Source organism: Equus asinus, chromosome 8 (assembly GCF_041296235.1).
Source record: "Equus asinus isolate D_3611 breed Donkey chromosome 8, EquAss-T2T_v2, whole genome shotgun sequence".
Classification (NCBI taxonomy): Eukaryota; Metazoa; Chordata; class Mammalia; order Perissodactyla; family Equidae; genus Equus; species Equus asinus.
This window is the reverse complement of record NC_091797.1, coordinates 85,578,412-85,604,494: the sequence shown is the minus strand read 5'-3', so window position 1 is coordinate 85,604,494 and position 26,083 is coordinate 85,578,412. Positions and strand designations below refer to the sequence as shown.

General features: G+C 53.3%; 2 protein-coding genes across 5 annotated transcripts in view; one reads left to right on the top strand and one right to left on the bottom strand.

Moving 5' to 3' along the window:
• C8H12orf43 (chromosome 8 C12orf43 homolog) overlaps positions 1-3,799 on the top strand; it is a 9,939-nt gene extending 6,140 nt beyond the window's left edge. The window contains exons 4-6 of one of the 2 annotated variants that reach the window (XM_014862478.3): positions 1,161-1,234; positions 1,814-1,904; positions 2,400-3,799. In XM_014862478.3, the coding sequence (XP_014717964.1) occupies positions 1,161-1,234; positions 1,814-1,904; positions 2,400-2,754 (520 nt within the window). In that variant the 3' untranslated portion in view covers positions 2,755-3,799. The remainder of the gene's footprint in view (positions 1-1,160; positions 1,235-1,813; positions 1,905-2,399) is intronic. The other variant, XM_014862479.3, reaches the window with a different exon arrangement.
• Positions 3,740-26,083, bottom strand: HNF1A (HNF1 homeobox A). 3 transcript variants are annotated; one of them, XM_014862474.3, is made up of 10 exons: positions 24,722-26,083; positions 17,813-18,012; positions 11,006-11,192; positions 10,319-10,560; positions 9,258-9,409; positions 8,964-9,165; positions 8,067-8,258; positions 6,786-6,907; positions 6,558-6,702; positions 3,740-5,136 (listed from the first exon to the last, which is right to left on the bottom strand). In XM_014862474.3, exons 1-10 carry the CDS (start codon positions 25,045-25,047, stop codon positions 5,009-5,011), a joined length of 1,896 nt encoding a protein of 631 aa, XP_014717960.1. In that variant the 5' UTR covers positions 25,048-26,083; the 3' UTR covers positions 3,740-5,008. The 3 variants fall into 3 exon arrangements, with proteins under 3 accessions (XP_014717960.1, XP_044631684.1, XP_070372299.1); XM_044775749.2 differs by lacking the exon at positions 24,722-26,083 and adding an exon at positions 19,820-20,317; XM_070516198.1 differs by lacking the exon at positions 3,740-5,136 and adding an exon at positions 5,447-5,582.

Sequence of the window (26,083 nt, the reverse complement as noted above, 5' to 3'; positions counted from 1 at the left end):
CTCTCCCCAGATTGCTTGCCTGCACAGGGCTGTGAGGGAAGCCTTGGCATATAGGAAGGCAGTGAGGAGAAAGCGCCCAGCGCATCACCAGGTCTGCTGCAAGGATGGTGTTGAGAGTGTTGTTCTCTGCAGGGTATGGTGACTTCTCCATCAGCGTTCACCAGAGTCACACGGCCTGGTCTCGGCAGTTCTCCTTGCTCTCTGCTTCTAGAGGGATGTGGTTTATTTTTATGTTGGAGGCTTGTGAAGTTTGTTGCTTATCTTGATGACAGTAATCATCTTCATCCCCATCGTAACTACCATTTACTGAGTGTGGGGCCAGCCTCTGTGTGAAGTGCTTCATATCCACTATCTCCTTTAATCCTTGTGACGACCCTCAGAGGCAGGGACTCTTGCCGTTCCCGTTGAGGCTCAGAGAGATGAAGTCACTTGCCAAAGAGGACACAGCTAGGAAGTGACAAAGCCAGCATTCAAAACCCAAGTCTCTGAAATTCTGAATAAAATAAATAAGGTCAATGGATTATATCTCTGTCAGTTTCCTGGTTGTGACATTGGACTATAGTTATGCATAGTGCTACCATAGGGAGAAACTGGGCAAAGGGTTTATGGGATCTCTCTCTATTATTTCTTGCAGCTGCCTATCAGTCTATAATTATCTCAATTTGTTTTTAATTTGAAAAAAAAGATTTGCCCTGCTCTAGAAATGATCTCTGAACAATCTCTGTAGACTGGTCATATTGCCCTTTTCATGCTTGCTACCAGGAAGCTCAGAGAAAACTATGTACCCTCTCTCTAGCAAGTGTATAGGACTTTCTGACCACACTTCTGGCTCTTTCTGTCACTCCTTCCCTTATTTTCTCTTTGTCCTATTTGAAATTGTATTCATTTTGTTGTACTGTGAATATCTTTAAAACTTCCTCAACACTTTTGGAATAAAGTGGGTTTAAACAAATGAAGCACTGCAGTTGGAGCTGGCAGGGGCCGTTCAGCATGTTATGGCTGTAGACATTAGCATTCTCATCAGGCCAGTGTGCTGTCTGCTATTGCACTTAGGGTCACATGCCCATACCCCTCCACTTAAAAAAATAATTGTTTTAATTTTGTTGTAGTTGTTGTTACCCAAAATCTTATCGTAAATCAACCATCTCCTCTTCCCTTAGCTCCATTACCATCTCAGAAGTAGTGAAGGAGCCGAGGAAGGCTGAGGTACAGAGGGTCGCCCCAGAGGATGACGGTGAGTGGTTGCACCATTAATATCAACTTCCGTTTTTTAAGTGCCTGCTGTGAGTCTGGGGCTGGGTAATGCAGATTCGGTGTATTCTCTCCTTTCATCTGCACAGCCCCGCTCTGAGGCAGGCGTTATGGTGATGCCCCCATTCACAGGGGAACCGGAAGGGAAGCTGGGGCTCTGAGAAACGAAGTCCCCTGCCTGAAGTCGCTCTGTCTGGGTGACCCTCAGCGGGAGCTCCTTATACCACACTGCACAGCCTCTCCCCTCTGCTCTCTGGCCCATGCCCAAAACATTTGCCGCTTTGGAAGCTGCCTTATGCAGGAGGCTCAACTGCTGACTTCTAGAAGCCTCTGAGGGCTTGCTGACCTGGTGTGGCAGCCGCGTCTCTGCAGCAGCCCAGCCTCCGCCTCCAGCAGGCATCAGGCATGCCCCTCCTCATACAGGCAACATCCTGGAGTTGGACCAGCGATGCCCGGGCCTTTGCCTCTGGACCCGGAGCTCCTTGAGGCGGAGGCAGGGCAGCCTCGGCTCCCAGGAGGAGGGCCGGCCCCGGCAGCGCTAACTCTGCCCTCTGCGTTTTAGGCTTCCGTCTTTTCTTCACCTCCATCCCCGGAGGCCCTGAGAAGAGAGCTGCTCCCCAGCCCCGCCGGAAGCGATCGCCTTCCAGCTCCAGGTGAGATCGCACACCCTCACCTCAAGTTCCCTCCTTTCCGCCCGTTTTCTGTCTTGGCCAGTCCCAAGGCAGAGCCAAGCAGACTCCAGTCAGGCCCAGGCCAAGAAGGAGCTCCGTCAGGTAGCCAGGAAAATAGTGCACTCGTGGGAGGGGGTGAGGTTCTACTGGGAGTGGGCTGTGGACGTTTACTGCTTTTTGAGCACCCATCTTGTGCCGGACACCTCACTCCTAGGACATCCCTTTGAGGCCTGGGCTTAGTTAAGATCTCCATTTTATAGATGAAGACACTGAGGGTCAGAGAGGTTAAGTCTCTTAATGAGGTCACACAGCTGGAAGAAGCCAGTATTGGAATGCATGTGAGCCTCGCTCCTAAGCCTGAGCTCTCTGACTGCCTCCCTCTGTGGCCTCTTTCTGGTGGCTTGGACTCAGGCAGCGAGAGGTGGCTTTGGGGCCCCGTCCTGACTCCCGCTGACCCAGGCTGTCCTCCCCTTACAGCAGCGAGGACAGCGACGAGGAGTGGCAACGGTGCCAGGAGGCAGCTGTGTCAGCCTCTGACATTCTCCAGGAGTCTGCCATCCACGGCCCTGTCAGAGTGGAGACGGAGGAAAAGAAGAAGAAAAGGAAGCTGAAAAAGAAAGCCAAGAAGGAGGCCACTGCCGCCTCGGCCACAGCCGCCACCACCACAAGCAAGGCCGCCCTCGGGAAGCGGGAAAAGGAGTCGGCCGAGCTCAATGGAGACCAGGCATCTCTTACGACCAAAAAGAAGAAAAGGAAGAAAAAGGCAAAGAAAGCCAGCGAGGCTTCCCTGTTCCCACCAGCAAAGAACGCAGCAGCCAGGCCTGCAAACTGACCCCAGCCCTGGGCATGGGGCCCGACTCACCCTGAGGACGAGGGGCCCATGGGGACAGGGCGTTTCCAAGCCCCGCCTCCCTCTCCAAGTTCAAGGACTTGGCTGGCGAGTCCAGACCCTGCCCCTGATTGGGGCTTGCCCAGGGGCTGGGGTGTCGAAGTGGTTGTGGGGTGAGAAGCCTAAGCAAGGCCTGCCTTTCTGTGCTCCCACTGGGACTGGAGCAGACCTGTGGTACCAGCACATTCCACAGCCTCAGGAAGAAGGAGCCTTCAGTTACTCGAGACTGATGGCGGGTGGTAAAGCTTCCATCACCCCAGGACAGTCTGCGGTAAGCAAGTGAAGGGACCTTTCCCTTCCCCTCCGCCGCCTCAGCCTGGTGTGGGAGGCAGTCTTCAGGAAATGAGGGAAGGGGTCCCCAACATGCCAAGGCCCGGGAAGGGTTTTGTACTTCTCCCTCCAGGCCACACAGACTTGATAGAACATTGTCCGAAAAAGAAAGAGAGATTTTTTACCCCCTAGTTTTCCAGAATTTTCTTTCTCTGCATTTGTGAATATACCACAGGCAATCACGTCTCTGAGCCAACCAGGTTATCGAAAATAAATTGTCAAGGGACCCAAAACGTAACAAAGTGGTTTGGATGCTGCCTCCCGGTCAGTGCTGAATCTGGATGAGACATTCTACATAAGCATCGCATGGGTGGGGTCCTCCTGCACCCCAACTTCGGGACTTCGGGGAGGGTCACAGCACCTGTGGCCTGGGTTCCGTGCCCCAGGGGGTCTTGTGCAGGAAGGAGCAGAAGCTCAAGGTTAAGGTGAAACTCTGGCTCCACCACCTGGCCTCAGAGATTGAGCAGGGCAGGACAGGCGCTGTGACATGTATGTGCTGGGGCCCGTCTCTCCTCAGGCCCCTGGCCCACCTCGGCCTCCCCCTGCCTGCCCAACACCCTCTGGGTGGTGTGTGGACAAGCAAGAAGTGTCCAGTACGTTCCTCATTTACTTTACTGAAAGTTAAATAAATGTACAGGTGCGCCCTTAGCTGGCTGCCAGCTGCAGTGGGTACTGGTTCTCCCCTGGCCGCTTCCTCAATCCCAGGATGGAGGTAGGCCACTGAGGGCCGGGTTATCTGCGGCAGCCCCAGGGAGAAGAGGATACGGGTGCCTTGTCCCTCCCCATGCTGCTCAGGGCCTCGGGCTCCTCAGGGTGGCTGCAGACCGCCTGGCTCCCCATCCACAGCCAGCTGGGCTCCCAAGCTTCCAGGCGTCACAGGTGGCTCTGCTCCCTCTGGGTCCCTCAGTTCTGTGGCTGCTTAGGCCTTGCTGCCTTCTGAGCTCAGCAGCTTCTCCCCCAAACCAGGGAAGGGTCTGCAGGGCCCCAGAAGCCAGAGGTGCTGCTGCCCCAAGACCTGGGCTCAGCACCAGGCACAGAGTCACGAGGCTCCCGCAGGAGCACGGACAACTTCCTGGCCCTGAGGGGGGCTTCCCAGTAGAGGCAAGATGCCAGGCTGGCGTAAGAAGGCGTGATGTTCAGGAAGATGAATGTCCAAGAAAACTGGAGGTCGTGGGGGCCAAGAAGAGGGGATGGCTCAGGACGAGGGAAATTGGGAGAGCCCTGCGTGCCCTCCTTGTTAGCCTGAGCTCCCCTGGGGCTGGCATGGGAGCCCAGGTCCTGGCACAGAGGAGCCACGAGGACAGCTTAGGCAAGTGGGGGATGGGTGGGTGTAAATGGGCATGTGGATCAGTAGCTGGAAGGGGGCAGAGTGGAGTGGCCTGGTTGGGGCATAGGTGACAGAACGGTTCACGTTGATCTCGGGCCTCTCTCGGAGCTCAGCGACTCACAGCTACGCAAGCTTGTGTCCTGAGAAGTGTGGCTGCCAGAGTTTCCTTCGGGATGCTGGGCTCTCCACAGATTCAGGCTGGGGCTGCCAGAGTCCAAAGGCTGCCCCTTTCTGCTCCAAGTGACAAGATTTACCTGAGCAGCAGGGACAGTCCCTCCCGTGTCCTGCTAGGAACAAGCTCTGCCTCCCAGCTCTCCACGGTCCCCTCTTGTGCAACGGAAGCACCCCTCAGGTGCGGGTGCCTCAGAACGCTCCCTTTCTGGCGCCAGCAGACCAGGGTGGGGACCGAGGCACCGTTTTCCAGGGAAAGGCAGCAACCCCGTGGCAGCAAAAGTTTCTTAGGCTCAAATGTCCTCGTCACCCCCCAAGCAGGCCATGCAGGCCCCAGGGCCCAGCCCCTCCGGGAGGCGGTTGCCATGGTTACTGGGAGGAAGAGGCCATCTGCGTGGAGATGAAGGTCTCGATGACGCTGTGGTTCGAGGGCAGCAGATGGCTGTGCCCATTGGAGGAGTCGGAGCTCTGGTACAACACCAGGCTGCTGGAGGACACTGCGGAGGCAAACAAGGCTGCTGGCTGCCTGCCAAACCACCCCAACCCCACCTGTCCCTAGGGTCCTCGGGACAGGGGCAGTGGGGCCTCGCCACGTCCTGAATCACAGCAGATAACAGGAACCCCAAAGTCAGACCTACCCTCGGGTCGTCTGATCCCCCAGGCAGGCTCCAGGACCAACCAGGGAGTGGCCTCCTCAGGACATTTTGGTGGGAGCGTTAGAGAAGCCGTGGTGAGGGGGTGTGGTGGTGGTTTGCTTTAGGCGCCAACTCGGCTAGGCGGGAGTGCCCAGTCACTGAAGCAAACACTGATCTAAGTGTTGCTCTGAAGGTGTGCACATGGTTTACACCTACAGCCAGTTGATTTTAAGTAAAGATTTCCCTCCATAATGTGGGTGGGCCTTATCCAATCAGTTGAAGGCCTTAAGAGCAGAAGCTGAGGTTTCCTAGAGAAGAAGGAATTCCACCTCAAGACTGCAGCATTAATTCCTGCCCTGTCACCAGCCTGCTGGCCTGCCCTACAGCTTTCAGACTTGCCAGTGTACCCCCACAGTCATGTGAGCTCATTCATTAAATATATAAACATTCCTATTGGGTCACCATCTCAGGAGAGCCCTGCCTGAGATGGTGAAGAGAAAGGCCTTTGAGTTTGGACCTAGTAGCTGTCGGAGGCAAGGCCGAGGCCCTCCGCTCCTTGAGTGTCTGCTTTCTCATCTATAAAATGGGCTGATGAAGTGTGCCTCATGGGTAAGCATGGGGCCTGGACCGTGAGCCCTCAGGAACCGTCACTGCAGCCACCAGGGCCGGATGGAGGAAGCTGAGGCCCACAGATGGGGAGCAGCTTGCCTAAAGTCGCACACTTGGCAAGCGGCTGCCCCAGGCCTCAGAGCCCAGCAGCCTGACTCCAGGGTGCCCGCCCTTCACCATGACAAGGTGGGTCACAGACTCAGGTCCTCAGAGAAAGGAAATGAAGGGCTGAGTGGGACGTGGTGGCCTGGAGAGTGCACGCTCCGTTGTTGCTGTGTGGGAACACGAGTCCTTCCAATATTGCAAGAGAAGCCAGAGAGCTGGTCTTTATGCAAGCTCCTGATTTCAACATTGGCACTGAATTCAAAGCGTGCTAAACCCTGAGCAAACCACCGCCTCCGTGAGCCACTTGCGGCCACAACAAGCCCACTTCCCTCATTATTAGCCCCCGCTGCCTCTCGCTATTACTTAATCTTTTTCCTCACCCGAGTCACCGAGATGTTCCTGTAAGATGTGCCCATTTTCCTGTGGTTTCACACCCCGCCTCGCTCAGTTTAGAGGAGCCCAGGGTGCCCTCCAATGCGGGTCTGGGGCCGCCTCCCATTGAGCCCCAGCTGCCGCATACCTTTCCCCCTGACTGGGCAGCGAGCAGGGAGCAGGGAAGGGCTGCTCACCAGTGGGGCTGGTGCTGAGCCGATGGGCAGGCTGCAGGTGCTGGATGCCCGCAGAGTCCTGGCTGGGGATGTGGATGGTGGTGGCCTGTGACACCGGAGGATGAAGCCCGGACTCGCTGGAGGCCTCAGTGTCTGTGGTGAAGACCTGGGAAAACAGCAGCCTCCTGAGCCGCCGGCTGTGCTCTGGGGAGGGGCCCGAGGAGGGTCGAGGGCAGGCCTGGGCCTTACCTGCTTGGTGGGTGTGAGGCTGGCGAGGGCGCTCAGGTTGGTGGTGTCGGTGATGAGCATGGTCTGCGGAAGCAGGCCCGTGTGGGTGTACTGGGCCACCTCAGGCTTGTGGCTATAGAGGGCTGGCCAGGAGGGAGGAGAGAGAGGAGGACACGACATGGCACCCTGGGCTGAGCTGGAGCCCTCCCAGGAGGGCCTCAAGGCTGGGTGCTCTGGCGGAAGTGGGGTGTGGGCCTTGGTGAATGGCCCGATGGGGCACTGGCTGAGGACTCAGGGCTGATTCCCAAAACTGGGAGCTCCAGACAGAGGGATTGGACCCTCTCCCCAGCTACAGGAGCCTGCTCAGCCTGGCTTGATGGAGAGAAGCCGGGGGGAGGCCAGCACCCAAACCTAGCTCCTCCCGTCACCTGGAGATGACATGTGAAAGGGAGTAGGAGGCACAGGTGCTGCTGTGCCAAGTACAGGCTCGGGGGGAAGGGCGGTGCCCCTGCTAGGGTGGGCAGGGCAGAGGGCAGCACATCTCCGCCTCCAGGACCCCTCTCCGAAATGTAACCCAGAGTGCCACCTACAGCCCCCACCCCCACAAAAACGCCCACGGACACCAGCAGGAAAACACACCAACCACACATTCTCACGCTGCGTCAGATAAAGCCATAACCACCCACATACACACTCAACCAAATACACACAGTTACGCAGATCCACAGCCCCTTCTCCCCAGTTCCAAATGCCAGAAAGGTCTGGAAACCAACAGGTTTTCCTAAGGTTGGCACTGGAGCTCATTGGGTGGCAAAGTGTGACCTGAACCTGACGTGAGGTGATGCAAGTCTGTATTAACCTGCCTTGTGGAATTCTACCTTTTGCCGCAGAGATAGCAGAGCTGCCCCAAACCCTGCTGGGAGTCTTATGTAATCCATGGTCTGGCCACCACGTTACATTTCCAAACCCTGAGAATACTGAATTCGGAAATACGTGTGGCCCCAAGGCTTTCAGAGAAAGGACTGGGACCTGTACTCCCACTCGTGAGCGTGCACACGCAAACACCCAGGTGTGCCCACTCATACAAACCTGCACACACGCGTGGCCACACATATTCACACACTGAAACGTTTTCTGGTCACAGACACTCATCTGAGCACCCGCAGACCACCCCATCACAGAAGCACCTACATTAGTACCAGACACACACGGAGACCACAGTATCTGCTCAGCCGCCCTTCCCCCGTCCACATCACCAGCCAACCTCTCCCCCCACCCCCCACCTGGGGCCGGGGCGCTCACCGTGGGGGCTCTGCAGCTGGGCCATGGTGGCCATGAAGGGGCTCTGGGCCACGTGGCTCTGCACAGGGGGCATGAGTGGCTGCTGGTAGGAAGGGTGCAGCGGCTGAGAGAACTGGACCGGCTGCAGGGTGGTCAGGCTGCTGCCCATGCTGTTGATGACCGGCACGCTCTGTGCCTGCGTGGAGGCCAGGCCTGGGGCAGGAGGGGCAGGAGTCAGCCAGGCCTCCTGCCATCTCCACTGCCTCCCCAGGCCCAGCACAGACCCTTGGTGGCACCATCCCTCCCTCCCTGAGCCAGTGAGTTGCAGGAGGGGACAAGGCAGACAGGAAATACCTTTGGGTTAGGACCTGTCACTAACTTACGTGGCCTTGGCAAGTCACTCCCTGTCTCTGAGTCTCTAGCTCATTATATGGGCAAGGAGTATGTCAAACTAGGTTCCCTGGAGCCCTGGGGTTCCACAGCAGTGCAAAGGCCCTGGGGCTTAACTCTCTGTTCCCCTCTCCCAGCAGCTTCCTATCTGTTTCATATATTGAGCTTCTGTACAATAGTTCCTGCAAATAAAGTCTTCCTGGGCTTTAAAAAAAAACCCTAAAACCTAGAAAATTGTGACCCCCCCCTTCCCTGCTCTGTTTTTCCCACAGACTTGTGCCTCCTAAAGCACTATATACTGTCTGCGTTATGTTCACTGTCTGCCTCCCCACTGGGTCGCTGAGATCTTGGTGAGTTTGTTGCGCTTGTATATCCCTGAGGTAGCACAGAGCCTGGCACAGAGGAGGCACTCAACAAAAGCATGAATGAATGAATGAATGAATGAGTCCCAGGGGCTCTTCCAGCTCCTGGATTCTGTAGGAGCCCCATGAACCCCCTACTCAGATGCCCTCCATCCCCACAGCTTACCAATGACCAGGGTGGAGGCACCCGTGTTGGTGAACGTGGGGCCGAGGGAGGCAGGCTCCCCAGGCCCAATGGCCATCACCCCAGGAAGCGAGGCCATGATGAGGTTCTGGGGCTGCTGGTTGAGGCCTGGGGATGTCTGCTCCAAGCTGTGCAGTGCTGTCAGGGTGCTGACAGGAGGCAGGGGGCCCCCAGTTGCTGAGACCTTGGAGGGGAAACCAAGCTGAGTCAAGGTGGGGCCTCAGCCGAAGGAAGATGGGATTGGAAGGGCCTTCCTCCACTGGGGGGAGCACTCACCAGCTTGGCTTCAGTGCTCAGCAGGCTGTGACTGGGCTCCAGGCCTGTAGGGGACACTTGGTGCAGGGGTGCAGACACTGTCACCAAGGGACCGCCGCTGCTTGAGGGCACTTCTGCCCCCTCACTGGTTGCAGGCTGTCCATAGCGCACACCTGGAGTGGGAATAGTGTCCAACCTCAGCACCCCACTTTCCTGCTCACCTCCCAGGTCCTCATCACCCCAAACCACTTCAGTTTGCTTAGGCCACTCGCGCTATCTTTATGCAGCCAGCACATTCTGCTTGAGTGACCACCTCCTGCCAGACCTTGCGTTGGCTGCTTCCAACTCCTTGAACACAAGGGCTAAATTTTATTAGTTCTGCACCCCCACACCCACCCCCACACCCACTGCCTAGTGCTACACCTGATATGCAGTAGGTACACAATAAAAGACAACTGAACCAAACTAAACTGAGGCTAATAAAATTAAACTGCAGTGATCTGAGTTGAATAGAACGAACTTGAATTAGTTGAATGAAACTGAATCTAGTTGAATTGAACCTGAAGTGAATTGAGTTGAATTGAATCAAATTGAATTGGATTGAATGGAACTGAGCTATACAAAATTAGCTGAATTTTCTTGAATTACATCTAATCAAACTGAATCAATTGGGAATTGGATTGGATTAAACTATACCAAATTTAAATGAACTAAATTGGATTATAGTGAGTTGAACAGAATTGAGTTGAGTAGAGTTGAACTGAAATGAATTGAGTTTGTTTGATCTGAAATGAATGGATTGAATTGAAGTAACCCAAATCAAGCTAGGTTGGAGTGGATGGAATGGAGTGGATGGAGTAGAGTAGACGGAGTTGAGTGGGGTGGAAGGAGTAGAGTGGAGTGGATGGAACAGAATGGTCAGTGGAGTGGATGGGGAGTAGTGTAAACAGAGTGGAGCAGAACCAAACTGCTGTGCTAAGAGGCTGGGCAGCTGCTGCCACTGGGGTGCTCCCCAACTTTCCCACCTACCGCCATGTCCCCTCTGCCTACAATCCCAATTCCCCTGCCCATATAGCACTCACCATGGACCTTACTAGGGGAGAGGGCAGGTGGGGGCAGGCCCGGGGAGCTGTGGGCAGGCAGCGCAGGGCCCGGGCCTGGTCCCGGTGGCGGCCCACTGTATGTGTCCATGGCCAGCTTGTGCCGAAAGGCTTCTTCCTTGCGCCTATTGGCAAACCAGTTGTAGACACGCACCTCCGTGACGAGGTTGGAGCCCAGGCCCTGTGCCTGCGACGGTGACACCCCCCTCTGGATGCACTCCGCCCTGCAGAAATGGCCACTTGTGAGCCTCCAGACAAGGCACAAAGGAGCCCTCTCTTGGGGCTGCGGGGAAGGCTCTGGGAAGTGGGGCTCTACCTGAGTGTTTGAGGAGGCAGACCTGGGTTCCAGTCCCAGTTCTGCTGTGTGACCTTGAGCAAGTGACTTAGCCTCTCTTAGTCCCTCCAATCATAAAGTGAGCAAAATAGCCATAGGGTTTAGTGAGGATGAATGAGATGAGCAGCCACTCAAGGGTTGCTTGGGTCGGAGGGGGCTGAGTGCCAGGAATGGAGCTAGGTTTCAGACACTGAGCAGGAGTTGAGAACTCCTGGGCCAACAACAGGATCTCTCAGGACTGGGGAGTCTCCCCCAGGACCCAGAGCCACCCTCCCCTTCCCCAGCCTGGCCCCAGCCCAGGCCAAACCAGCCCTGCCAACCGCCAGCCGTTCTACCTGTTGCACTCCTCCACCAACGCCTCTCGCTCCTCCTTGCTGGGGTTCTTCTGCCTCTCGTAGGCCTGGAACAGGATCTGCTGGGATGCTGGGCCCCATTTGAAACGATTTCTCCGCCCCTTCTTGGTTGGTAGCTCATCGCCCGTGGGCTCTTCAATCAGCCCCCCCTGCCCTGCGTGGGTGAACTCTGTAGGCACAGAGAGCCATAAGCAGGGCATCAGCCACTCCCACCCTCCCACATCAGTTCATCTGACCATGCCCCTGATTCTTTCTCATTCCCAGGGTGCTGAGCCAGAGGAGCTTCCAGCTAGAACTTAGAATATCATTTAATCCAGTGATGGCAAACACACAGCACACTTGCCACCCCTTTCTTAACATGTGTCCAAGGCAGACATCACTAATCAAGCCCCGCACACTTTTCTACTGAGCCAAGATATAAACTCACAATCCTTCTCAAAACAAGGCTCCAGGTAAGAATCACCATTTGTTCACATTTGACAATATGCCATCCCATTTTACAGATACGGAAGCTGAGGTTTAGAGAGGTTAAATATTTTTCCATGGTCACACAGTAGACCAGAACCTTGAACCATATCCCCTGAGTAGATTCAGAGCTATTTTCAACATTCCAGACTTGGAAATCCAGGTTAAAGTGCAAGTGTTAGCCAGGAGAGAAGAGACCCACGCAGCCCTTGTCAGCTTCTTCCACTTTAATGGAAACTAGTTTATCATTATCTCTGAGCAGGCCACCAAGCGTATGGGACAGCCAAGTGCCAGGACAGAAGGAAGATTCTGAGTCAGGGGCATAGCAGCAGGAGTGCCCTTGCCGTCTGAGTGCCAAGAGCAGAAGCAGGCACCAATGCTCCAGCGGGGTTAGACCCATCAAAAGCCAAACTGAGAAGACACTAGAAGCCCGCTTGGCACAGATTCTATCACTCTCAGCAGCTGTGGCTTGAGCACCTGCTCATGCTGACTCTCAGTTGGCCATCTTGCCCGGCAGGGGGCTGGCCCAAGATCTGGAGTACAGGACACTATGACTTAGCCCAAAAAACTAAAATATTTCAGCTTAAAAAAATTACCCTGTCGTTAATCTCCAAAATATATGATGAACTCACACAACCGAGCAACAAAAAACAAACAGCCCAATCAAAAAATGGGCAGAGGATATGAACAGACCTTTTTCCAAAGAAGATATACAGATGGCCAATGAGCACATGAAAAGATGTTCAACATCATTAATCATCAGGGAAATGCAAATCAAAACTACACTAAGATACCACCTTATGCCTGTTAAAAAGGCTATAATCACTAAGACTAAAAATAAGAAATGTTGGAGAGGGTGTGGAGAGAAGGGAACCCTCATACCCTGCTGGTGGGAATGCAAACTGGTGCAGCCACTATGGAAAACAGTATGGAGATTCCTCAAAAAACTAAAAATAGAACTACCATATGATCCAGCTATCCCACTACTGGGTGTCTACCCATCAACTTGAAATCAACAATCCAAAGTAACATATGCACCCCTATGTTCACTGCAGCATTATTCACAATAGCCAAGACGCGGAAGCAACCCAAGTGCCCATCGACTGATTGGATAAAGAAGACGCATATATATGTACAATGGAATACTACTCAGCCATAAAAAAAGACAAAATCATCCCATTTGCAACAACATGGATGGGCCTGGAGGGTATTATGCTAAGTGAAATAAGCCAGACTGAGAAAGACAAACACCGTATGACTTCACTCATGTGTGGAATATAAACAAACACTTGGACAAACAGAACAGTTCAGGGGTTACCAGGGGAAAGGGGGGTGGAGAGTGGGCCCAGGGGGTGAAGGGGAGCACTTATATGGTGACAGACAAGAAATAATGTACAACTGAAATCTCACAATGATGTAAACTATTATGAACTCAATAAGAAAAAAGTTACCCTGCCAAGGTCATGAAAAATAAGGAAAATCTGAGAAACTGTCACAACCAAGAAGAGACTAAGAAGGCACAACTAGATGTAATATGTCTACAACTGGATGGGATCCTGGACCAGAAAAAGGACATTAGGGATAAACTGAGGAAATCCGAATAAGGTATGGACTTTACTTAATAATAACGTATCATGTGGGTTTGTTAATTGTGAGAAATGTACCTACTAATGTTAATAATAGGGAAAACTGGGTCTGGGGTATATGGGAATTCTCTGTACCATCTGCCCAGTAGTCCTGAAAATCTAGATTTATTCTAAAATTAAAAGTTTTTTTTTAACTGCCAAACATGCAAAGCAGATAACTTACCCCGTCGGGGATTTGATGGGAGAAGTTCAGAGAACACCTGGCAAGAAAATTACATATAGCAGCAACAGCTAATGCTTTTGCTTTCTCAATGCCAGGCATTTCTACAAATTGCACCTTCAGGGCAGCTCCACAGAGTAGATGCTATTTTATCCCGACTACATGGATGGGGGAACTGAGTCACAGAAAGGATAAACAACTTTTCCAAGGCCACACAGCTGACAAGTGGCAGAGCCAGGATTTGAAGCCAGGAAGCCTGGTTCCAGAACCCTACACTTAGCCACTATACCACACTGCCCCTTCTTGAATAGGGCCCTTCTCATTCAGTTCAACATCTGTTCATTCTCTGAGAATTCCCCAGTGGCAGGCACCTGCTTTGCCCGCATAGCATCGTTTCCTCCTTCTTCAGAAACAGCACCCTGATTCTCTTTGGGGCTCCCTCTCCTCCCTTCCCAGCCCATCTGGGTAAGGTGAGGTGACCTCACTCTGGCCAAGAAGAACACCACATCCCCCTGGCCACTGTGATTGGTTCATGGATCTTCTCAATAAATGGTGCTGGGTAGTCAGTTACACAGGAGAGGAAATGAATTTGGGCACCAGTACCTCCATCTGTAAACTGAATCGAAAGCAACTTGTAAAAAAAAAACCACAGGGGCCAGCCCCTTGGCCGAGTGGTTAAGTTCGCGTGCTCCGCTTCGGCGGCCCAGGGTTTCACCAGTTCAGATCCTGGGCACAGACATGACACTGCTCATCAGGCCATGCTGAGGCAGCATCCCACATGCCACAACTAGAAGGACCCACAACTAAAATATACATCTATGTACTGCGGGGATTTGGGGAGAAAAAGCAGGAAAAAAAAAGAAGATTGGCAACAGTTGTTAGCTCAGGTGTCAATCTTAAAAAAAAAACAACAAAACCATGAATCCCGACTCTACCTCCTGCTGTACACAAAAATCAATTCCAGCTGGACTGCACCTCTAAATGTGGAAAGTAAAACAAAGCTGTTAGGATAAAATATAGGAGACCATGTTCATGACCTTGGGTTAGACAGAGATTTCTTAAACAGGACAGGAAAAGCGCTAACCATAAAGAAAAAAATTAAGAACTTCTGTTCATCAAAAGATATCATTTCAAATATATAAAGCAACCCACAGTGTAGGAGAATATATTTACAATGCATACACTTGAAAAAGAACTTGCAGTGTATTTTTTTAAACTTTTACAAATCAATAAGAAAAAAGTAGACAATCTGAAAGAAAGATGGGTAATCTTGTACAGGCACTTTTTTTTTGGAGGAAGATTAGCCGTGAGCTAACATCTGCCGCCAATCCTCCTCTTTTTGCTGAGGAAGACTGGCCCTGAGCTAACATCCGTGCCCATTTTCCTCTACTTTCTATGTGGGACACCTACCACAGCATGGCTTGCCAAGTGGTGCCATGTCCACACCCGGAATCCGAACCAGCAAACCCCGGGCCACCGCAGCGGGACGTGCGCACTTAACTGCTGCACCACTGGGCCGGCCCCCTAGAATAGGCACTTCTTAAAAAGGCTTTCCAAGTGTCCAATAACCATATGAAAAGATACTCAACATAAGGAGTCATCAAGGAAATGAAAATTAAAACCACCATGCAATAGCACCACACATCCAGCATGGCTAAAATAAAAATGACGTTACCAAGTGTCGGCAAAGCTGTGGAGCTCCTGGAATTCTCAAACACTGCTAGTGGGAGTGCAAATTGATGACCATTTGGCACTACGTACTCAAGCTGAACTTATGTATATTCTTTGATTCAGTGATTCCACACCTAACAGAAATATATATACACATTCAGTGAAAGACGTGTCCTGGAATGTTCACAGCAGCACTGCCGGCAATAGCAAAAACTCAGAAGCCATCCAAGTGTCCATCAAAGAAGAAATAATACGTACATTGTACTCACACAATGGAATATTCACATGCAGCGATGAGAATGGCCGACCTACAATGACACGGAACCGCACAGAGGGATCCCACAAACGTAATGTTGAATGAAAGAAGGCACTGCATGACTCTATGACTGAGTTTATATGAACTTCAAAAACAGTCATAGTTAGCCCGCGATGCTAGAAGTCAGGATAGTGATTGTTCCTGCTGGTGGGACGGGGGCTTCTGGGGGCCTGGTAATAGTCTCTCTCTTACCTGATTGGGAGTTACATCAGTGTGCTCGCTTTGTGAAAATTCATTAATCTGTACCCTTAGGATTTGTGCACTTTTCATATGTTAGACTTTATTTAAACTTTACATTATTAAAAAAAAAACTCATTCAGCTGGAAAGAGCTAAAAAGAGGTGCACATTTCCCCCTGAGGTTGCTAAGCTGGCAGGATGGCAGCCCAGAGCTCCCAGGGCCATCTTTGCCTACGGGAAGAGAGCCTGTCTGAGAATGAGGCCAACATAAAAGACAACAGAGCCTAGAGATGCTGGATCCAGCCATGCCTGAAGAAGCCATGGACTCTTCATATCCAAGAGCCAATAAGTTCCCTTTTTTGCTTATATCAGTTTGAGAAGGGGTTCTGTCCCTTGTTACCAAGAGTCCTAATACTTCAGTCATATCTTGAATGTTCTGCATCTGGAATTTTCCAATGTCTCCTTTAAAGTTAAAAATTCTCAGGGGAAGGCTATTTGGGCCACAGTGTGCTTCTTGATTCCCAGCTCTGGGCTGAATCTTTGATTGCATTTCGAACAGTTCTCTCAGTAACACATATGCGTTTAATTGAACATTGTCAATTTCTTCCAGTGACGGTCTTGGGAGGAGACAACCCCCTCCGAAGCAAAACCTAGTTCTAACGGATTTTCAAAATAAGTCTTTATTGTTCTCAGACAAATTATAACAGTACGAAAGTGAACTTTTTTGGTAAGTTTTTTCTGAGTGTGTATTCCAGCACAGTAGGAGGTAAACATGCCAATCATTGGGGTGAGGGCCAGGCGTGCAGTAAGGATGAGAGATGTCTACGGTGTGCATTATTTTTTTTCCAACAGTGATTTTTACTGTTAGTGGGAGTGTAAATTGTCACCACGGCCTTGTAAGGAACTATGGGAACATCTATCAAAGATTTTAAAGTACCTACTGTGTGACCCAGTTTTCCACCTCCAGGAATTCATCCTGTAGACACACTCTCATGTGAGCGCAAACGTATCCAGAGAAGGATGTTCTTTGAAGCAGTTGTTTCTAATAGAAGATTGGAAAAACCCTAAAAGTCCTTCAGTAGGGGGCCAGTTAAACAAATAATGGCGCCCCCAAGTAACAGAATAGCTAGCAGCCCGCCCAAGAGTAGGGGAAGATTATCTATATTATATATTACTAGCAGATGCTTAAAATATCTCTGAAAGGATCCATGTGACAGTGGGAATGCCAGTGGCTGCTTTAGAAGAAGGACACCTAACTTTTATTGGAAAAGCTTTATTTTTTTCTTTTTTTAACTGAGTATATATTGTCTTTTTATTTTTTATTTATTTATTTTTTTTTTCTAAAGATTGGCACCTGGGCTAACAACTGTTGCCAATCTTTTTTTTTTTTTCTGCTTTATCTCCCCAAACCCCGCCTGTACACAGTTGTATATCTTAGTTGCAGGTCCTTCTAGTTTTGGGATGTGGGACGCTGCTTCAACGTGGCCTGACGAGCAGTGCCATGTCCGCGCCCAGGATCCGAACCCTGGGCCACCGCAGCGGAGCGCGAGAACTTAACCACTCAGCCACGGAGCCGGCCCCTATATTGTCTTTTTAAAAACCTGGATAATTAATTTAAAAATTATCAAAAAAATGTTTACACATAGACAAGCTCAAAAGTGTGAACACGTCCTTGGGATTTTGTGGGGTGTGAGGCTTGAGTAAGGAAACCCACCATTCCCTGAATAATAGTGTGCCCAGGTCTTCCCGGGTCTGCAGTGGAGGATTCCCTGAGTGTACACCTCGCCTCTGAGCCTTTACTCATGCTGTTCCTTCTGCCTGAAACACCCTTCCGTGCATCTCCATGGGTCAAAATTCGACTCACACTTTAAGACTTCGTCACTAGGTCATACGTACTTCTAATGTGATCCTCCCTGATGCCCCTCCCTCCCTGAGGAAGAATAGATGACTCTCGCCTCCTGCGCCAGCTCAACACTTTGAAAGGCCTTACGGAGTACGCTGTGCTGGGCCTGCACACAGTGAGTGCTCCCGAGACACTAGCGCTTGTTGTTGTTATCACATTATAACTCACGTCTCACTGTATCATCCTGATTTTTTCTCCTGCTTCCCCTCTACACAGAGGGCTCCTGGAAAAGCCGGGACCCAGTTCGTGCATCTCTGGATGCCCAAGACCAGCCCTCCTCGCCCAGGGGGCCTGGTGCAGAAGAGGTAATAGACGCTGGTGGGGTCCCGCTGCCTTCCTCTGTCTGCCAGTCCGAGCGACGGGGCGGGGAAGCTTCCGGCCTCCACCCTCGAGCTGCGGAGAGCCCCGAGCCCTGCCGGGGAAGACGGGCTGCGGTCGGTCATTACTTACGCTGGGCCACCTCTCGCTGCTTGCGGACATACCAGGTGTACAGGGCGGCTCGCTTCTGCGTCTTCATGGGGGTGCCCTTGTTGAGGTGCTGGGACAGGTGGGACTGGTTGAGGCCGGTGGTGTCGACCACCTCCCGCTGTGGGATGTTATGCTGCTGCAGGTAGGACTTGACCATCTTCGCCACGCGCCACGGGTCCTCCCTGGGAAGAGGGCAAGGATAGGGCTGCTCAGGTGGGGCTGGGGTTCCGGGGGCTGGGAGCCCTGTGCTCCTGGGGGTAGGGATTGTGAGTGAAAGTGGCCGTGGAGCCCAGGGGCCTGCACCCTCACTCAGGGACAGGAAGGTATGGGCACTCGTGCCAGGACACAGACACACGGATATGGGGATAGAGACTGGCAGACATGTGGTCACAGGCCCCAACTAGTCCCACACAGACATGGGAACAGATAAAAGTTTAGAAACATGGACACGCAGACACATCTGTATGTAGACAGGAACAGACTCCCACTGGAAGCTGCAGAAGCCTTTGTGCCTCCTTTAAAGATCCTCCCCTCGTCCTACCTGGAAATGTTATTTGTGGCTGTGTCATAGCCACTGGGAGAGCCTGTAAACACCTTGAGGGAAGGAACTTGTGGTTTTCAGCACCCAAAATAGCCCTGACATAGAGAATGCCCTTGATGAATGCATGAACCGATGAGTGGATGGAGGGATGATAAAGTGGATGGGTGGATGGATGGATAAATAGGATGCTGGATGGGTAGGTGGTAGATGATGGATGGGTAGATGGATGGATGGTAAGGTGGATGGATGACAGAGACCTACTGAGTCTGAAAACAAGGAGAGAAACACGATTCTCCCACTTTACCGGGGCCACTGAGGCAAAGAGCATTTGCGTTGTATCTCTTGCCCCAGGTCACAGGGCCAGCCTAACAGCCCCATCCCACCTGAGGGATTCAGTTCTAAGTTAGCCCATCAGGTAAAAATCACTTAGGGTCAAAATGCCTCCTGAAAATCAGCACTGAACCCTGGGCAGTGGCCCAACCAGCTTCCCCACAGCACTGGGGCAAGTGGCTGGTTTTTCAACAGAGTCCCAGGTGAAGAGTTAGAGGTTGGCATTCAGAGGCCTTGTTGGATGGAATATGGGAGCATCTAAGTACCAGAAGGGCACTTTGGGCTGAGAGTCCCTCACTAGAGAGACTCAGGGACCTGGGGCCATCTATACTCATGGCCTGTCCTCCGCTCAGTGTGGGGGTGAATTGCCTGTACTGTATAAATCCTTCTCTCTCTCCCTCTCTTGCTCTGTCTCAACCCTCTCTTCACCATCCTCTCCTGAGCTTATATTACAAATGTGTGTCCAATAAATGCAGCTCAGGACAAGTGTTGAAACTGGCAGAACCAGGATTTGAACCCACATCTCTGCGATTCCAGAGCCTGTGCTCTCACCCCCTCGACTCAGCAATTTCCTTCTAGAATTTGAGTCTTCTGCTGTTTGCATGTGTGACAAGTGTAGGAGGCGATTCGTGCCACGATGCTTGCCACAGCAAAAGACTGGAAACAACCAAAGTATTCAGCGAAAGGGCGCTGATTAACCAAATCATGGTGCCTCCGGATGATGCAACCGTAGAAACCCACTGAGAAAGCTCTGCGTGCGCCCAGACGGAACGGAGTTTGTCTGGTGGGTTTGCTGTGCTGCTATTTGCATAAAATTTAAAGTGGGATGAAAGAAGATTTCTACATCTTTGCTTGTGTTCACATGAAATGCCGGAAGGACACAGAAAGAACTGGCGAAGCGTCCACAAAAGGGGAATTGGGTGCTGGGGACAGGGGAAGAGGAACGGTGTTCCCTGTTACTCTTCTGTGCTTTTTAATGATGTAGTATAGCATAATATTATGTAATATACTACATATGCATAAATGATACTTAAAACTGAGTTGTAAAACACTGAAAGCAAATAACCCCCCAGCGCTCTGAAGTCCTCGCACACTGCCTGCCCCTGGCCCCTCTCTACCTGCTCAGAGAACCAGCCTCGGGTCACCTGCTGACAGTGCTCTTCTCAGACACCAGCACACGGAGCCTTCATCAGCTTCGGCGCTCTGACTTCCTCCTTTTTTATCAGCACTTCCCATAGAGGCAGGGAGGCTGGAGGGTGGGGACAGATACGTCTAAATGGTCAGCACGCAGCACAGCAAAGTCCCATTGGTGCGAGAATGACAGCCGTGGGGATGAATGTTCCCTGAGTGTTAACTGTGGGCCAGGCACTGTGCTAAGAGCTTGTCACATAAATCTTACAATAATCCTAGGAACTAGGTACTCCTTGTATGCCCATTTCACAGGGGAGAAAACTGAGGCTCAGAAAGATGGGCACTTGCAAGGGGACCTGGTTGGGACTCAAGAATACTTCACTTTGCTGGGGCCCCCAGACCTCTCCCGAGTTCCTGTCTCCCCAGCTCTCAGGGGCCCCACGGTTCCTCTCCTCTCTGCCTCCCCCGCTCCCTGGGTGCCAGTCGGAGCTGGGAGGGAAGGGCAGTACAAAGTCCAGCCTTGTGCTTCGTGGCAAACATGTTTATCTGATTCTGGAGCTGGGCTGCCCGATGGCCCCCTCCTCCCCCAACCACAGTCTCACCCTCCTGAGCATTCCTCCCTCCCTCCCGGCTCTCTTCTCCAGAGAGAATAAGCTCCATCTGCCTCTCAGCAGGGCCTCTCCGGGCTCAGACTAAAGATGCACTATCTGTCACTGTCCATCTGACTCCCTGTGTCTGTCTGTCTTTGCGTCTCTTTCTCTGCCTTCTTCTCTCTGTGTCTCTCTTGTTCTGTCTCTGTGTGTGTCTCTCTGTTGTTCGCTCTGTCTCTTTCTCCTCCCCCTATTATTCACACACGCACACGCAGACGCACACACACTCGGTCTCCAAGGACCTGACTCTTTTCAGGACAGTTTCCCCAACTCAGAACTGACAGGCCACGTCTCCAGGTATCTCCTGCTTTCGCTCTCGTGGGTTTGAGAGTCAAGCCAACCTGGGTTCACATCCCACCACTGCAACTTCACACGTGATGTGTGCAAGCCCCACATCTTCCTGGTAACACGGCGGTAAACCCACGCCTGCCTCGCAGTGCTCCCGGGAGAACTGAATGGGTTTCAAATAGGAGTGAAACTAGCGCAGGGCCTGGCACACAGGAAAGGCTCAGTAAGTGGAACGATATTGTCATCATCATCATCCAGGATGTAGTCTTGGGACCCCCGGACCCACAGCAGAGGGGAGGGGGCCCAGGAGAGGCGAAGACCTGCCCATATCTCCCTCCTCCCGTCTCCTGCCAGTTCTGGGGTCAATCACAGGTACAATGTTTGGCCTTTTGCTCGCTGGCCCCTGGGGTTTCAGGGAGTCCAAGGGTGTGGAGCTGGGAGACCAGCTTGCAGAGCTTCATCTGCAAGGGGGAGCTGAGTTTGAAGCCCAGCCCTGCCACTCACTGTCCAGGTGGCCTTGGGAACTTGCTTAACCTCCCCGTGCCTCAGCTTCCTCGACTGTGACATGGGCAGATCATATTTGAGAGGTTGTCAGGAGGAGAAAAAGGGTTGCGTGCCTTTGCAGGCCCCCCGCCAGCTCTAGAGCCCTGCATGGAAGTGAGTCGATGGTGACATCAGCAGTGCGAAGGACTGGGGAGGCTGACGGGAGAGATAAACCTATCAAGGACAGGCCTGCAAACTCAAGGGCACCGTGCAGACTGTGGGCTCAGGAGGACCTGCGTCCTAGTCCTGGTCTTACTACTTTGTAAAGTGCCTCGGGCAAGTCGCTTTGCCTCTCTGAGCCCTCATTTGCTCCTCTGTAAAACGGGACCACTGTTAATAACATCCGTTTATTGCACTTATGTGCTATTCAACCCTGTGGGGCCCTGCAGAGGACACTGGGGCCCAGAAAAGTGAAATCCCTGCCCAAGCTAGGAGGAGGCAGAGCTGGGATTCAAACCAGGATCCCAGAGCCAAGATTCGGCAGGATGGCCTCAGTCAGGGATGTCAGATTGTCCCACCTTGGCCACTGTTTTCCTGGGTCTCAGGGCCCAATGGGGAGGATCAGAGAGCCTCAGGGTTGAAGTTTGAGCTGCTCCGGGACAGGGAGGACCTAGGAGGACCCCCAGGAAGGAGGTACAGATTCCTCCCTTGGCCATAGCCACAAATGTCCCCAGGCCTCAGAGAATCCTAGTCACTCATTCACCCACTGGGCTGGATATCAGGGGTAAGAGTGGTGAACAAGGCCACACGGGCGGGCCCTGCCCTTGAAGAGCTTCTATTTCACAGCAGGAGATAGAAAATAAACAGATAAACTAATAAGATCATCCTAAGTAATGATAAGGGACAGGAGAAAGTAAATGAAAGTAATGGACGAGAGAGTGACTGGAGTGGGCCTACCTTTAAATGGGGTGGTTTAGATGGCCACCCTGAGGAGATGACATTTGAGCAAAAGGAGGAGAAGAAATCAGCCATGGGAAGATCTGGAAAGAGGGTTCCAGGCAGAAGGAACAGCACGGGCAAAGGCCCTGAGGTGGGAATCAGCAAAGTCAATGTGACCGGCAGAAAGAGGGTGACCTCAGGAAGAGGTCAGGAAACAAGGGCAGGGAGTTTGAATTTTATTCATTGTCCAGGTAGGGAAACTGAGGCAGAAGGTGGAGAAGAAACTTGCCCAAGGTCACAGAGTGAACCAAGGATGGCGATCTGAGGGGAGCGCTCAGGTTCCTGCTGTGGCCTCAGGCATAGGGCACCCCAGGGAGGCCTGGGACCCAGACCCACCCCTGCCTCTTCCCAGGCACTGTCTTCTCCAGAGAAATGGCTTCCACTAGAAGTCCTGCCTGGGCATCATCCTTTCCAGCCTCAACCTCTCTCACGGCCCAGGCCTTCAGCGGGGTCCCCCACCCCTCTCCTTCTGGTGCCCTGAAGCTAGAGGCCCCACTTTTTTCCCTCGGGGCGTTTTCAGATCCCTTTTGTTACCTGAACAATAAGTAACCCAGGTAGTTAGTTATAAACTCCGCAGGAACAAGGAGCTGGTTGATAATTTATAGCAACATCTCAAATTTAAATGGAAAGTAAATAGCATGCTGTTAGCATTAAAGAAAACCCAATCGGGGCAGGCGGGAAGCACTCCAGCCTCCTCTCGGCTTGGGGCGCCTCAGTCTCTCCCGAGCCCCTTCTCCCAGCTGGGTGTGAGCCCCTCTCCCCTCCCGGCCTTCTGCTCAGCTCTGCCGCTCCAGGCCTCTCTCTCCATCTCCCCCGACATCCTCTCTCCTCCTCCTTGTCTCCCCTCTCTCCCTCGGCTTCCAGGTCTCTGCTGGTCCCCAGGGAGCCCTCTGACCTCTGCTCCCCCATCAGGTGCTGTGGATCAAGTCTTCCCCTCACCCACCATCCCACCAAAGGGGCCGCCGATCAAGAGGCCCCGTCCCACCAGGTAAGAAAGGCCCCGGGCTCCCCCTGCCTCCGCTCCCACTCGAAAGCCCCCATCCCTTCTGGGGCCTCAGCAGATCTGGCCCAGCCCCACCCTGCCAGGGTGGCCCTCGTCCTGGGTCTGGCGATGCCTGACACTTTGCCCCTCCCCTGCAGCCAGCGGGGCCCTTTGCCCTCCTCTTCCTGCCAAGTCAGGGGGCCCTGGCTGCTCCCCTGCCCGCTGCCCGGGACCTCACGAGGCCTGGCAGACCCTGAGGGCTCCCTGAGGCAGGATCCAGCCCTCCCCCACCCCAAGCTGGGATCAGGACCTTGGACAGAAAAGACATGGTCCCCTGGAGAGGGGCTCTTTCTCAGACACCTCCCCCAGGCACCCCGGTGGCCCCTGGACCCCAGTCTTGGCAACTGAGGGCACCAGAGTGGGTGTGGAATCCCAGCTGGGTGGCCTTAGTCAAGCTACTTCCCCTCTCTGGGCCTCAGTTTTCTCATCTGTGAAGCAGAGTTATCCATAGCCCTCCCAGGGTTCACCTCGACATTACCTGAAATTATACACGTGAAACCTCAGCACAGAGCCCAGGTGTTAGGATGGAGGTTAGAGAGCCTTTGGGGAGGGGCGGTCCCTGAGCCCCTGGGCCCCCCTTCCTCCATCCCCACATTCCCCATCCCCCACCCTACTGGGTGGGAGGTTGGTTGACCCAGGCCTCCCCAGGACACCGTCCCTACAAGTTAATGATCACAGGCCTTATCAGAGCCTTTTGCCGTTTATAAATTTATAAAACAAAAGAGAAATAATAAAGCCCGTGGGTAATTAGTAACCAGGTTAGCTCTGCTGAGGAGAGGGGAGGCATTGGGCTCAGACCCACCCAGTTCTGTGGGAGATGGGGAGCCAGCCAACGGATGGGGGTACAGAGCAGAAGGCCTCTAATGGTGCCTGAGGCTGTGCAGGAAAGGGGAGCAGCTCCCGCCCTGAGGTTCCATCCCCCTCAGGTAAGAAAGATCTGGGCTTTCTCCACTGAATGCTTGAGTGCCCAGGTCCCAGGGGAGTCCCTAAAACCCCGGCCTCAGCGCCCCCCCTCCCCAGCAGTGTATCCTGGCCCTTAGCAGAGGAGTTAGGGTTTGGGGACTAGAAGTGGCCGTGGCGGCTAAAACTTCCCACTGGCCTCCATCTCTCCAGGCGCTTACATTGTGGACTCTCTCGCTTTTTCCGATCTTGGAGCTCCCCTGGGGCATGTCCCCACTTCCCAAGCCCTGGGCTGAAAGCCGTGGCTCAGAGGGACTCAGACTCCGCAGAGGGCCAGCTAGGGGGCGGGAGGCTCCAACCTCTGAGCAAGGACCCCCCAACCCCCCACAAGCTCTCATGGGCCCTGTTTCCCTTCCCAACAACTAGGCTCAAGGCCACCTCTCATGGAACTCCAGCCTCAGAAGGGCTGGTCAGGAGCAGAGGGTGGGCGCCTTGGGAGCACGACTCAGGGAAGGGGGGGTCCTTACTGCAGCAGGGTCTCCACCACGGCTTTCTGGTGGGCCGCCTCCTCGGGGCTGAGGTTCTCCAGCTCTTTGAGGATGGGTGGCGTGAAGTCTTCCCCATCGTCGTCCGTCTCGTCCTCGGAGCCCCTCGTCTCCCCAAGCCCATTGGGCAGCTCGGCCAGCTCCCCTCGGCCGCCACCGCAGGACTCCCCCTTGTCCAGGGGGCCATCTCCAGCCAGCAGGTAGGGCCCTGGCTCACCCAACGCCTGGATCAGCGCCTCCTTGCTCAGGCCAGACTCGAGCAGGGCGGCCAGGAGCTCCGTCTGCAGCTGGCTCAGTTTGGAAACCATGGCTCCGCCACCCCTGGACCATGCGGCCCAGGGCCACCGAGCCGGCCGCCTCCCCCACCGTGGGGGCCGTCTCCTCGCCCGGCGGCCAGCAGGCAGGCACCAACCAGGCTCCTTGCACCCACTGTCCCCCCAAACCCCACCAGCCAAGCCCTGTGGGCACCCCCAACCCCCAAGGCTGGCCCCAGCGGCCAGTGAATCAGGGCCCCTGCCCGCTCTGTTTACATTGGAGCTGGGGAAATTCTCCAAGGTTCATATTCATCCGTGTGCTTAGCGAAGGCACTGGACTTTGGACTTCAGCCCCGCAGAGTGCAGGCCTCATGGCAGCGCGCAGGGCCGGGAGCCGCGGCCTGCAGTGGGAGTGGGCAGAGTGGAGGGTGGGGGAGGCGGCGGTGGGGGCCCGGGCAGCTGGGATGGAAGGTGCTGGGAGCCCGGGCGGCCTTCGGGTGAGCAGCTCCAGATCTCACCCCCGGGACCTTGTAGGGGCGTCAGGCCGAGGCAGGAGAGCAGAAACAGCATGTTTACCCGGGGAACAGGAGCAGCAAGGCATTCTAGGCAGGTGGGCCAGCTCTCCTCAAGGGCAAGGCTAGGTCACATCCATCTTGTGACCCACCCTCAGGCCCCGAACCAGGCCTCCCCATCAGAAGAACTGTTGACTGGCACAAGTCTACTGAGTGCCAGGGATGTGCTCGTCTGTAACGTGCGTCATGAGCTCATTGTGTCCCCTAACAGCTGTGAGTAGGTACAGGGACTATCCCCATTTCACAGAGGAGGAAACTGAGGCCCTGAGAGGGTAAGCAACTTGCCCAAAATCACACAGCTAGCAAGGGGCAAGAGGCAGGATGGGAACAGGGTGAGGCCAGGTCAGGCACTCGACTCAGGGGTGAATTTTAAGGGGGTGCCAAAAAACTCAGTAATCGAGAAAAATACTTTGATACACTATATTAAAAAATCTAAATGAATGCAAAACCCAAAAGAATTAAAAACATACGCTCCCACAGAAATTTGCACATGAATGTTCATAGCAGCATTATTCACA

Bases quoted from the DNA above. Each gene is read 5' to 3' on its own strand.
- HNF1A (XM_014862474.3), bottom strand. From the start codon at position 25,047: ATGGTTTCCAAACTGAGCCAGCTGCAGACGGAGCTCCTGGCCGCCCTG. The intron at 9,166-9,257 runs GTGAGTGCTCCC...TTCCCCTCCAAG, and splicing joins TGAGCACTGAAGCCAAGCTG to GTCTCAGCAACTGGGGGCCC. The intron at 6,703-6,785 runs GTAAGGCCCAGG...CTGTTTTCCCAG, and splicing joins GCCTCACACCCACCAAGCAG to GTCTTCACCACAGACACTGA.